We start from the raw sequence: 13,367 nt of genomic DNA on the forward strand, positions 1-13,367 counted from the left end.
CTACTTTTAGATATTGAGGCTTTTCTGTATATAATTTCATAAATAACTTCTCTATAATAATTAAAAAGGCAGACATGAAGTACAACTGACCTCTCAATACCGCAAATAAAGACACACAATCAGGTGAAATCTGTTACAAGGTTTTTTTTAATTGTAATTTTTTAATAAATACAAACTGTTATGTCATTTTTTTATGCTTTTCTACAGCATTAGATGGTTGTACATAGCATCTTTACAAAGCTGTGTATGTGTATGTTCTACGAAGCAAAAAAAAGAGAAAAGAAACGTTTCTGTAGTGCAAGTATAATGCAGGAGTAGAGGGTGTCGGGTGAGTTTTATGGTCGTCCCTCACGGCGACGCGTGGATCACGATCACGCCGCTCACCCGAGAAATCCACGACATAGGAGCATCTCGTCTACAGAGAGAACAATTCCATGGCACATCTTTGTTCCATTGTGATTGACTGCATAGAAATCATCATTTGAAAAAAAAAAAAGGGAAATCTTTTTTTTTTTTGTATTCTGCCATTATTCTTTAATAAAGCATGAGATGTAAAAGTTTTAAAATGTCTCTTTTTTTGGTTGATTAAAAACAAAGCGTATAGTCTTAAAGACAGATATGTAACTTCTGTAAAAAGCAGAGAGAGAAAGAATTCACATGAAACATGATTTTCTTTTGTTGTTGTTTGTTTTTTTTGGAAAATTACATTTGTGATTTGTTTATCCAAGTGCCTCCCCATCCTCCATCTAAACATCTGCTCCTACACACCAACGACAACACTTCAGACATGGAAAAAAAATAAAACAGAATAAATGATTGAACAACAAAAAAAGAAGAAATAAAAACAAGAAAAATGCAGAAATGGAAAAAAATTTGTTTTATGAGATAATGAGCGATACGTGTACACTGCGGCGACAGCTTTCTTCAACATTCCCTGCTTCGGTGTTCCCATATGCTGCGTTGCCCCTAACCTTACACTAATGTGACCAAGGAACTCAGGAGCCTTTTTTTTCTCTCAGGTCAATAAAACAAGCATACCCTTTAAATCTCCTACTCAAGATATTAAATTTTGGACATTTTCAGGCATCTCGGCTGCACCGAATAATCTGCAGGCGAGAGTCCATTGTGCGTTTGCACAAATCTTAGTGTCCTCCATGTAGATGTGTATGTGCGCAGTAGTGTGTGTGTGTGTGTGTGTGTGTGTCAAGTTAGAGGCAGCGCAGCACAAACCGAAAAAAAAAAAAAAAAAAAGGACCTTAAGACGTTTGTTTGTCCAGAGAGCGGAGGTTTTCCATTTAGCAGGACACTTCGGTGGACTTGGGGACCCCTTGGTCCACGCTGCTGTTGGCCGCGCCGTCCATGGGGCTGTCCGTGTGGGGCTGGCCGCGCTGGTTGTCGGCCGTGTGGCTGCGGTTGCGGCCCTCGTTGGTGTGGGAGCGGGAGCGGTTTCCCTCGGTGGTGTGGGAGCGGGAGCGGCTGCCTTCGAAGGAGGTCACGCTGGAGCCAGACGCGGTGCGGGAGCGGGCCAGGCGGGTCATGCTGGCAGATGGTACTGAGGAGAAGAGGATTTGGCGGATGTTTTATTTAGTGCGCACAATATACACGCTGAAGGTTTAAAGACGCTGACGCTGAAAGCAGTGAATCTCGTTTTGAGTTCTGAGTCTTACTCCAACATTTTCGCCGAACTTTTTTTTGCTAATTGTCTTAGCATTAAAGGTGCATTATGTAATAAATCTAAAGCAACTGGCAGTAAAAATCCTCCTAATATGTCACAGAGACTCAGGAATAATGTTCATATAACAAACTGAGCTCACCAACAACAACAGAACAGCCAAAATATTTGCATTAAAAAAAACATTTTGCAGACTGCAAATCATGTTTATGTTTTGAAATCACGTTTTGGCATGTGGCGCCACCTACCGCCGTCTACCAATCATTGCAGTCAGTAGAGCCTCAGCTGCCGAGCAACCACGGGTTGCCAGTTACGACAGAAATCAGTATTTTGAATTGAATGTAGTAACCGTTTTGGCCAAATTTATTACATATGGCGCCTTTAAAGAAGTCACTTCCTGTGTGCGGCAAACACTGCACGCTACACTGAGAGACACAGAGAGTCGCGTGCAGCCGATCAACTTAATCAGCACCGTGTGAACTCATGTAATCATGGTTGGACATCTGTTTATGTTTTACAGGAATGCACTACTGTTTTAAATATAATCTTACTCGGCTATAATCTACTATTTGTCAACACTAAGGGGTGAAGAAGGGAACGCAAACTTCATCTTGCCACCAGGTGGCAGGAAACTCATCTCTTGCAGAGCAAAAGTAGTAGTAGTAGTAGTAATGTGTTTTTAGCATGAACATGCTTACTGCATGTCTTATATACTTACTGTATCCCATGCCTTGAATGAAGTACTTGAACGCTTCGGTCAGTTTCCCTGGCTGCAGAGCAGGAGAAAGACAAAGAGAGAGAGTCATTTTTGGCATTATTTATCACACGTTTGCAGAAAAAACTAAAAACACTAAAAGCAACAGTCTCTCATCCAGAAGCTTACTGCAGGGGACTGAGACGTGACAGCTGCGAGGAGCAGGTGCTGCGCAGGGTGGAGGATTACAACCTGACAACTGTGGTGCACGTCTGCTACTCGCTAATGCTCTTACTTTCTTAATCCACCCCATCCCCACTGCACCTGACCTGCTCCATCCATTCAAAACCCTGTTCTACAGTGTTAATGTTGTTTTTGCAAAGCTGACACACAGACCTGGTCAACCTGGGGCATTCCACCGCAGTCAGACATCTGGAGAGATGAGAGGAGAGAGAGAGAGAGAGAAGACAAAATATTTTAGCATGCTGTTTCCTCAACGTTCACACATGAGTGGACACACACGATTGCCCTTGGATGCACTCAGCGTGCACCGTCTGAGCAGTGAACGCTGCAGCCAGTGCTCCTCTACACAGCGAACAATTAACCCCAATAAATGGCACCCACTTTAGTCAGAACAGCCATTTGGTTTTGGTTACGGATCATAAAAAGTTGCTGCAGGCCAACATAAGTAGGTCAGTTGCAACAGAATGAGTTGGCAGGGTTAACATGCACACACACACACACACTCAGCTGTCCTAACTCTGGTTAATATGTCACCAGGTAAATGCTGAGCCACTGGAATCTTATCAGCCAACGCTTTTCCGTCAAGGCTATTATAATCTGAGCGAAGAGGCGGAGGTGAGCGAAAGAAACGCACTCCTTTACCTTAAGCAGGGTAGCCTTTGTTGGGTCCAGCTTGGTGTTGCACTCAACCTGTAGACAAAACATTCACATATTAGGTCAAATGGATGTGCAGAGTTGAAATAAAGAGCATATTTTTTTTAAGTAGACATGGTACGCAATTGTAAATGAAAGCAAGAGCTTTAAAAAAAGTAATAAAGAAGTAATATTCTGTGGGTTTGGTAAATCTGAGAGTTAAAAATCAGTATAACAAGTGTCTTAACTTGAAAATAAAATAAATACTGCTTGTAAATGTGTAAATGTATTAACACGATCTTTATTTGCAACTTTATTGGATCGTGCGTGTTTTCTTGGGTTTAGAGTGAAGTGAATGGAAAACACATCCAGCACAAGTTAGCTGGGTTAAAGGTGTGAGCTGTCTAATCATTAATGACTGTGTGTGCCTCGACTCACCACGGCCTCCACAGCAGGAGAGCTGTCACCAACCACCAGCAGAGAAGGGCACCTGCAGAAGAAAGAAAAATACTTTAAAATGATTGTAATTTAAAAAAAAAAATAAATTCAGAAAGTGACCTTGGTGCTTGACAGTCACTTACTTGAGGGTTCTGACATGGCTTCCAGGAATCGGCCTCTCAATTTCCAGATCCCTTCGGCTGCAGAAAAATAAATATTTTATTACAAAATCATTATTGCAGTTTTGTGGTTAATATTGAACAATCGTAGGCTGTATCTCATTTGGGAGCCTACTTAAATAGAAGGTGGACTAACTCTCATGTGTTTACCTTTCATAGGACTTGACAAAGAGATGCAGGTTGAACGGGTTCATGTCATTTATGATGTGGTGGCGGTATGTTGCAATCAGGTCCTGGTTGTGGTGGATCTCCTCCTGTGGTCATTTAAGAAGAAGAAGGTTTAACTCGCTTAGATCTAAAGACCTGGTACGTTAACAACATCCTGTCCTGCTCCGGTGTTTGTTGTTGGGAGTAAAATTGAATCTGTACCTTTCCGAAGAGGTGGGAGATGATGGTTTCAGGCTCAGCGTGGGTCCATCCGCTGATCTGAAACCAGATATGTAAGATTTAGTTTAGTATTAGATTTAGTTTTAATGCACGGTATTCAGTTTCCACTCGGTAATGTCTGGCCTATTAATTTGCATTTGTGTGTCACCTTGTGCGCAGCCCAGTCCATCCAGCCTTCAGCACATGGGTTGATGTTGATGAGCATCAGGCCCTCTACCATGTTGGAGTAGTCCAGCTAAAATACAAGTAACATGGAGTTAGTGATTCATCACTGCGCCACACAAGGTTGCATTTAGCAAAAAAAAGCATGTGCACAAAACTGAGTGCCTGCAAATTCCCCAGGTAATTTAAGATCTTAATGTGTTATTAAGTTTGGTCTTTTTGTCTATGCTCTCTGGTTGAATATGTGTTAAATAAAAATAAACACTGCAATAACTCGCACATATTTTGGTTAAAGGGGTTCATTTTGTATCTTCATCAACAGAGCGAGACTTCACACTGCGCACAGTGTTAGTGTTGAGCTGATCTGGGAACATTCCTGAGACTTTTATGGCTCAGCAGGCTCTCGAGCAATACGCTATGTTGTGTTGCCAAAATCAGCAAAAGGTAGAAAGACATGAGCTCGCTCTGCTAATCATAGATTGATTAAAATGTCTTATTGTTGTTATTGTGAAGCCCGGTTGCGAGGCTCCTGGAAATGACTTACAGCAAATCTGGTCAGAATGTAGGCCCCGGCACCAACGCCCATTGCAATAACACTCTTCAGCCTGATGTGCACAAAGATGTATGGAGACTGTTAGAAAACACATTAGAAAATATCTTAAATATGATTGAGTGCAGACAGTGAGTAAGCTATGGCTCAACTTACCCAAAGTGCTTCAGCACAACTGGGAGTGTCTCAGCAAGTTGGTCCATAGAAGGGTATTCGAATCTGGAGAAAAAACAACATAAACAAACCTTTAGTTAACAACTGGATAATAATCATTATCTTATCACCGCACTAAATTCCTCCTAATGTCCCTTTATATCAGATATCAGCCTTCTGTGTTTCAGTATCTGTTTTAAAATCGTGTTCAGGTCGTATCAACACGAGGCAAAGTCCCCGCTTCAAAGCTGAGATTAGGCTGCACAAGATAGACACATGTCCCTACAACACCCTCCCTTGCAAAATTAGGTTGTCGTTAGTACATCCGCAATGATTTACCTGTCGAGTCAAAGGTCACAGACTGTTTGTCATACATGAACTGTGTCTGCGAGTGTGTGTGCGTCTGCGATTGTGCGTGTGTCTGGCTCACCCAGTGGAAAAAGTGTTGGCTCCCTCTTGTTGCCCGGGGGCGTCAACGTGACACACGGCAAAGTGCTGCATGATCTCGGACATGTCTTCGTGGTTGAAGAGCGTGTCCCAGCAGGTTTTGTCTGGAAATGCAGTCCAAAAAAGGTGGATAAGTGATACTTGGCTGAAAGAGTAGGAGTTGACCTACATCAGAATGAATGTTGTTGCTCATCATCTGACAAAGGTGTGAATCACAAAGATTTATCAGTTACTTTGAAGGAATTTGAATACGGTCATGCATTGGCCTTAACAATATAAAATAAGATGGCCAGAGTTTATCCCTTGGACGACCAAAACGTGGTACAAGCAAGTGCTGAGATCCTTAATTAAATATCCTTTTAGCATTAACGCATCCAGTTTATTACATTATATAATATTTATAAAGCAGGTAACTGAGTTTTAAAACAACCAGAACCTGAAGCACACAAGAGCGTTGACTGATTATCCTCTGCCCTCAACTACACGACCAATTAGTGGCCATTAGTGAGATATATTTAGCTGACTTCCTGCGCAGCACTGCTCTGCCTTTACACCCAGATTAAGGGAATTAATCCAATTTTTAATCCTACTTTTAAATCAGCATTTCTAACTCACAAAAAGAGAACAACATAAACAGATTATTATTATTAGCCCAAAAGAAACCCTCTTGTGGGCCAACTTTGGCCCGAGGGCCTCACTTTGGACAGTCCTGCTTTCAACACAACAACATGTTTCACTGAGACAAAAGGAGCAGGGCTTACGGTTCAGTCCAATGTCATGATAGGTGAGGAGGACTGGTCTGTCCCCCTTGGGAACCCCCTTCATTGTACAGTGGACTCTTCCATAAGGAGTGTCCACATCGTGTTCCTGCACACACAAAAAAAATGCTGTGTAAATATATGCAAGTAAGTAAAAACACTTAACCCAGCAACAGTGTCAGGTCAAAACTGAATAAATTTGTTCTACCAACCATGACGATAACGTGACATCAACAGAACGCAGTGACTGAGCTGCGTCATCTACCAAAATCCACTGCAAACTACTCAGCGCTGAACGCCTCAGCGCATCCTTCAGTTTACTCACACTGATCTCAATCTCGTCCACAATCATTTCCACATCGGAATCCTCCAAAACCATGTTTGCTGCGGAAGACTCCAACGCTGCTCGCTAATGGGGGGGGTGCCAAAAAAAAAAGGTGCAGAATTGCAGTGGATCTCTGCGCTACAGTGCCGAGCGAGAGCTGTTGGAACTCTGGATTTAAGGATTTAAGCCTGAACTCAGAGCTCGTTTTTATACCAGCACCGCTTACAGCGTTGGCCTAAGCTCCTGGCCTCCCATGGTGCCTTGCAGGCTGGTCAAAACAAGCTAATTCTAGATGGAGTGATCCCTAAATTGGATCAACCAATGTCAGACAGAGGGCCATCAGCTACTGCGTTAACGTGATGAGCGTCCAGCGAGGAAACAAGCAGAGATAATGAGCGAGGATACGTCAGCAGCTATTATTCAGCAACCTTTAAAACATTTCCTTAAAGCACTCAATAAACTTTAAATGACTGATATTACATTGTAGATTAATGGGCCGGTGTAATGTGTTTCAGAATAAAATACTTTTATATTTAGTTAAAGTCGTTTTTTTTGTCATTTTAAGGTTTAAAAGTTAATAATTTAAATAAACATCTGAATGTGAATAATCATATATTATATATATGGAAGAGACGTTGCCGCCAAGATAAAATATTGCAGAATAACAATGTAGAGTTGTTTTTAATTTAATCATGTTAATAAAGTTTGTTGTCGCTCTAAGGAGAATCTAAAGTTGTCCCATGGTGACCTGCAGGGTAGTTGTCAAACCAGTTTTGACTGCATGGGATCTTCTTAGGGAGGCTCTCTAACCTCTTTACCGGATGTAATGTACACGTAACCATGAAAGGATTCGTCACACCCTCGCCCCGCCCCTCCCCCCGCAACTCTACGGGACCTGTGAGCACGTAGGCTTTCTCGGGTGATATAATCCTGCAAGTCAGTGCATGTGTGTGTGTGCTTGTATTCGTCACCTCTTTAGAAAAAGTCTGGACCAACCTCATTTCTGAGGAACTGAGAGTGAACGTTTAGGGCTGTGATTTGAATTGCGCTCGCGTTATTGAGGTCAGGCTGTTCAAATGAAAAGGAAGTCAACTGAACCGTGTTTGCAAACTGGGAGAAGACGTCATCCATGTTTGTTTACATGCATTTATAATCGGTGTCAGCAATCTCAACTAATCCTGTTTTCGCTGTTGCGAAGTTCAGCTGTCGCAACCAAAGACCAGACACTTGATGATGAACACTTCAGGTCAAAGTAAGATCATAGCCCACTGACTGTGTGACCCACAGGTGATGTTTCAGAATAAGCTTAACAAACTGTTTCTGACAGACGGGGTCAGACGCTGACACCGGAGCGCTGTCCAAGGTGCTGAGAAGCCACCCACCCCCCAGACTCATCAGGACCTTCACACGTACCAAAAACTGTGCGTGCGTGAGAGTGTTTGTGATCAAGCTTCAGAGATAAAACTTAAAGGGTTGACACACACACACACACACACACACACACCACAGCTCTGTCTTTCAAGCCCACTCCTAAGATCGTTTCATCACTGAATTAACCAAACCAAAATTAGATTTCAGCCCTAATAAAATCACAAGCGGATGAACGGTCATCACCAAGACAGACGAGCTGCTCCGAACACACACACACACACACACACACACACGTACACTGCACTACTACTCTCCTTTCATCAGCCACTAGATGGTACTAGACAAGTTAAAAAGTAAAAACACAATCACACACAAACAAATGTAGGACAGCTCGTCAACATAAGCTTCAATTGCGGGGGGGGGGGGTTGATCATAAATGCAGGAGCTGGTTTTTCGCTGTGTGCGTGTGTGTGTGAGCAAACATACCTTGATAACAAGCTGCTGCACAGCCTCGATCAGACCCTGCAACGACACAGCAGAGCAAAGAAAACATCAAAACTAATGCAATTACAGCGTCACATGCTACGATCTAATATCGCGAGGATGTCGTAGACAGCGTTCACGCCACGTTTTTGTCATTTTTAACGCCATCTTTGCTTCATCGAAAATATATTAACTTCGTATATGACTGTGTTTTTTTTATGTAGAGGAATGAAAGTGTGATAGAGTACAGAGACACAATGTAATCAATGTATAATTTAAAGTACACAAAGCTGTGATATATTCTATTTGACAAAGGCTGAGGGTCATTTCTGAGACCCAGTGCTGCTCGGATCATTTGGATTTGGCTCCGTTTTTCGGATACGTACCGGCAGCTCCAGCAGAGGTTTGGACTCGACGGTGTCAGCCATTTCAAAAAGCTGTGGATCCTGAGGGAAGAGAGAAGAATAATGAGCCACTTGTATTTCCGATGCAAGTGTGGAAGAGAATTCAGGTCATGTGACAGGAAAGTTACACATCGTGAAACATATTTGCATTTTTAAAGACAGGTAAATTAGTAAGAAGTGGCTCCGGACAATAAAATAATAAAACTGTTTGCACTTGGCAGAGTGGGTGTGTTCTCTTCGCTTTGTGTTTGTGCTCCACGGAGACTAGAAGAGACTTGAATACACACATGTGCTCGACATACAAGTGAACAGGCTCTGCATGCAGGGACCGGACCACATAGCAGACCACACCCGTTCACCGCCGCCCACAGCAGAGACAAAAAGTCTCACACATCAAAAAATCGTCCTTTTCCTGAGGAGGTCTCGCGTCACTCAAACCAAAAAAAGAACATTAAAAAGGGACTGAGATAGGCAGAGAGGGGGAAAGGAGACAGAGAAGGGAAAAGGGGAGACGTGTAAAGAGAAGGCAGCTTGTGTGGATCATGAAGCTGTTTTGGATGAGAGCGGTCAGGCCATAGCTCTGCATGCAAATCAAATTAGAGACTGTTAAGAGAGCTCTTTGTCCACTGGTCCTGGTGGCTCCTGAGAGAGGGGCCTGATCTGTGCTCTTGCCGTTCACTGACCCTTAGCACACACAGGAAGCCACAGACACCCTGGTTCCCACCAACACATCCAACTTCCTTTCAGCTCCCTGTTGGCTTTCCACCTCGGTGCATTCTGTCACTGTGTTCTTCTCTACGTTTGTCTTGGTCGGTCTCTGCTTGGCTGCAGTTGCCGTGTTTGCTCTTTCATGACTCCTTCCCGATCTTATATTTGTGCTCCCCTCGATTTTTTTAAGGCAGGAAAGTGAGTTATTACATTTTAACGTCGGCGGTGACATTTGACCTGCGAACTACATGTTCAGAGACGGGGAATTCAAAGTGGACCTCAGGACAGTCAAACAACTGGTCCATTTTTCTGCTGAGGCATTCAAAAAATCCCAGCCGCCGTTGCACTGCAGGCGCATTGTTGAAGAGGACAGGAGATCATCAACCCCCCCCCCCCCCCCCCACTGAGATTCCACTGCCCTGTGAGAGGAGGTGTGTGTGTGTTTCTGAGGATCAGGATATTGGAAAATGAAACAAGTCGGGCAGTTTCAGTCTGTCAGAAAAGATAAAATGTGTTTACAAGTCATCATGGGGCCCCTCTAAGCCTATTTTTAAGCTACGATGTGTAAAAAAAACCTGACCAATTTGAGCTCATCATGACTTTGGCAGCACAGAGACTGGATGAGGAAGCAAGTAGGTCAACTGCTGTTTATCCCAGCAGCAGTGCACATCTGCCTGACAATCTGAGACAACACTTCACCTGGCCAAGATGGAGGCCCTTTAAAGATACTCTTTAAACTCGTCTTTTATACTTATATTCAAAGTAGTAGACCCTTTTCGTCTTAGTCGCCTTTAACTGACGTCATACGCTTTAACTTATGGGTCAAACCTCAATGAAATATCAGAGTGAGGAAGAGAGTATTCAGTACTTCTAGGGTATTTGTCACTGCCTTTTGCTGCACATGCAGTAAACCCTGTAAAGTGTTAAAACGCATCAATCTTCATGATTCCATGCCAACTTCAAACCACCTGGTAAAAACACACTGTGCGTAACTTCCAAATGCCTATGAATCGGAGAAGCGACGTTTCCTGCTCTGCATCTGTCTCTTACACACACTTCAGACCGAATTCACGCCAAACTGGCCTGGTGTCATCGAGGTGTCGCAACCAAGTCAAACCAGTCCCCAGATGCATATCACCCAATGAAACTTGTCCATGCTGTATGAGAGTCGGGGGAGGGGGGTTCTTTTGTTATTGGCAGTGAGAGGCTGCAGGGTTAGAAAACAAAGTCTTCAGTCGAACAGCTTTAACTGAGCAGAAACGAAAGTGTGTTACGCAACCGTGAACAGGAAACAGTGGGAGGATATGGACTCGAGAAGACCCTGAAGCCCAAAATCAGCTGCACGGGGTGAAGTCGTACAAATCAATCAATGAAATTATACGATTTTATTATCCCTGAAACAATATTTAGATACGGTCGAATGTAATAAAGCATCTAGTATAGACAATACAATGATTGTAACTCGGTTTTATGTAGTTAGAAACTTAACTTAACAGTAAAATAACATGCTTTAAGCTGCAGAGAACAACAACACTGATACAAAGCGCATCGGTGCTTGTTTTTCCCGCAACAAATCCACCGATACGACACACTACTTTGCACCAGAACATCCCAGTTACAAAACAGCAGCAGCTCAAAGTCCCTCTCTGTCCACTGCAACACAGAGAGACTGTATTGACAATGTATTGATTAGATTCGGCCAGGCCATCTTTCCTGCATTGCTTCCATGTCGGTTTTTTTTGTGTGTTTGTTTTTTTTATCCACAAACACACACAGTATCCATGTGCAGAGACAGTGATTGCTTCTCTAATCTTTGTTCACTTTTGCAATCTGTCAAATCCCTGGTGTGGTCCACCAGCAGCAGCAGCAGACTTAAGCTGTCACAGACCTACTTTTCCAGATTGTCAAAGATACCAAAACATGTCTGTCGTCTCCGTTGCCACATGGGAAGGATTTTTAAGGAGATCACCAGACGTTCACTGCACAGTAAAAAAAGTTTTCAACACCATGCAGTCATTCTCCTCTACTGTACGAGCACCAAACCTCAGGTCATGATCTTTAACACGTGGTGGTTAAAAGTCTGGGTTTCCCTTCAGCATCAGAATAAACTGGGAAAAACATTACTGTATGTGCCATTGATCTCTTTTTCTTATTTTATCATTAAAATAACCACCTATTTGCATACATCATTATTATTATGTGCTGTACAAGTTATATGTACAATAACAAGACATGTCACCATATAATTATGTGTTTATAAATGAGTGTTTGCTGTTATCTGTGCACAGGCCAAGTTTATAACCATACCCAACTTTCACTCCGGAGTGAAATGGACCGATTTTTTTTATTTTTATTGTTGTTGTTATTATTATTGTGTACCGTATTATAATGTATGTCCATATCGTCTGGTTAAGTATCGAGATCTAAACATAGTCCAAACAACAACTGATGTTTCTGTCTTTATTTATTTATTTCTACATATATATTTAAAAAAGATATATATATATATATATATATATATATATATATATATATATATATATATATATATATATATATATATATATATATAAATATATGCTGAATAAGTCAAAGATTTGTTATGAAACTGTTGGCATAAATGTCTCCTGGGTCATGTTCCAGGAAGGGCGTCCTTATTAATTAAAAACAACAACATTTAAATGCCTTCAAAACTTTCCTTTTGACCCCCAAATAATAATAATACAAAGATGTTTTGGACTTGTGTTTGTTTGTTTGTTTGTTTGTTTGTGGTGTCCCTCTCCACAGGCTACATCTATCTTTACTTACTGGGTGAAACTGAACCCTGTCAGTGCAGTGAGAGAAGTTTCACCGTTAAACAGGAATAACAACGTGCTCAGACATGCTGCTGCTGCTGCTGCTGCTGCGACTCCATTTCCTTATGAAATAATAAATAAATAAATAAATAAATAAATAAAAAGTTATTGCATCAGTTTGTTTTGGCAGACACTCACCTGTGGATTTCACTTGTGATTGTCCTGGAATGAAACAGTTCCCTGCAACAACAACAACAACAACAAAAAGGCTGGAGTGGGTGGAAAAAAAAGAGCCCGCAAAACCTTCTTCTTTCTGTCTCGTCAAAGAGCGCAGAGTGAGCGCAGGCGTCGCTTTGTTTATAACGTGAAGCACAAGGCGGATGTTTGAGGGAATTTTATAAAGCCTTGGGAGTGAACAGTACAGCCCACTTTCTCTCGATTGGGCAACAGCAGCTGTGTGTGTGCGTGGGTTTGATAACACAGCAGCTCCTTCTCTTTCCAGCGGTTGCACGATGATGCAGACAGACACGTATGACTCATGATGAGGGACAGACAGACGGACTGTAGCTGTTACTGTAACGTTACTTTCAAATCTCCTGTTATTGTTGTGTTGTGCACTCTTAGAAATAAAAGTGCTAATTAATAGAACCACATACGGTTTTTCAGCTTGTCCTCACAGCAGAACCCTTTTTGGTTCCGGGTAGAACCTTTTATAAAGGTCTCACCTGGAACCCTTAAGGCCACATTACTTTAGTGTTACCAAAAACCCTTTTAAAACCCTTTATTTAGGAAAGCGGTTTTAAAGGGTTCTCTGGATCAAAATGGTTCTTAATGGAACCATTTGTGTTACCAAGAACCCTTGAAAAACCCTTTTCTTCTCAACTAAGAACCGCTTACAAGATATTACCTCATGTATTTCACTTCACAATATGTAAGGACAGAAGGAAGTTGTGTTCTCATTGTGC

General features: G+C 42.2%; 1 protein-coding gene across 1 annotated transcript; it reads right to left on the reverse strand.

Annotated features, from left to right (window-relative positions):
- Window positions 1-129: 129 nt before the first annotated feature.
- Window positions 130-12,749, reverse strand: ndrg1a (N-myc downstream regulated 1a). Its single transcript, XM_083899959.1, has 16 exons — window positions 12,601-12,749; window positions 8,882-8,941; window positions 8,499-8,534; window positions 6,320-6,425; window positions 5,542-5,662; window positions 5,115-5,177; window positions 4,953-5,013; window positions 4,395-4,481; window positions 4,229-4,285; window positions 4,010-4,113; window positions 3,824-3,880; window positions 3,681-3,732; window positions 3,252-3,299; window positions 2,763-2,798; window positions 2,391-2,442; window positions 130-1,552 (listed from the first exon to the last, which is right to left on the reverse strand). Exons 2-16 carry the CDS (start codon window positions 8,921-8,923, stop codon window positions 1,296-1,298), a joined length of 1,179 nt encoding a protein of 392 aa, XP_083756085.1. The 5' UTR covers window positions 8,924-8,941; window positions 12,601-12,749; the 3' UTR covers window positions 130-1,295.
- Between the last annotated feature and the right edge of the window lie 618 nt (window positions 12,750-13,367).

This window comes from Microchirus variegatus, assembly GCF_963457635.1.
Source record: "Microchirus variegatus genome assembly, chromosome: 13".
Classification (NCBI taxonomy): Eukaryota; Metazoa; Chordata; class Actinopteri; order Pleuronectiformes; family Soleidae; genus Microchirus; species Microchirus variegatus.

Coding starts and splice junctions, on each gene's coding strand:
- ndrg1a (XM_083899959.1), bottom strand. CDS start 8,923: ATGGCTGACACCGTCGAGTCCAAACCTCTGCTGGAGCTGCCG. Junction 3,733..3,823: donor AGCCATGTCAGAACCCTCAA/GTAAGTGACTGT, acceptor TTTCTTCTGCAG/GTGCCCTTCTCTGCTGGTGG. Junction 3,300..3,680: donor CTCCTGCTGTGGAGGCCGTG/GTGAGTCGAGGC, acceptor TTTTGTCTACAG/GTTGAGTGCAACACCAAGCT.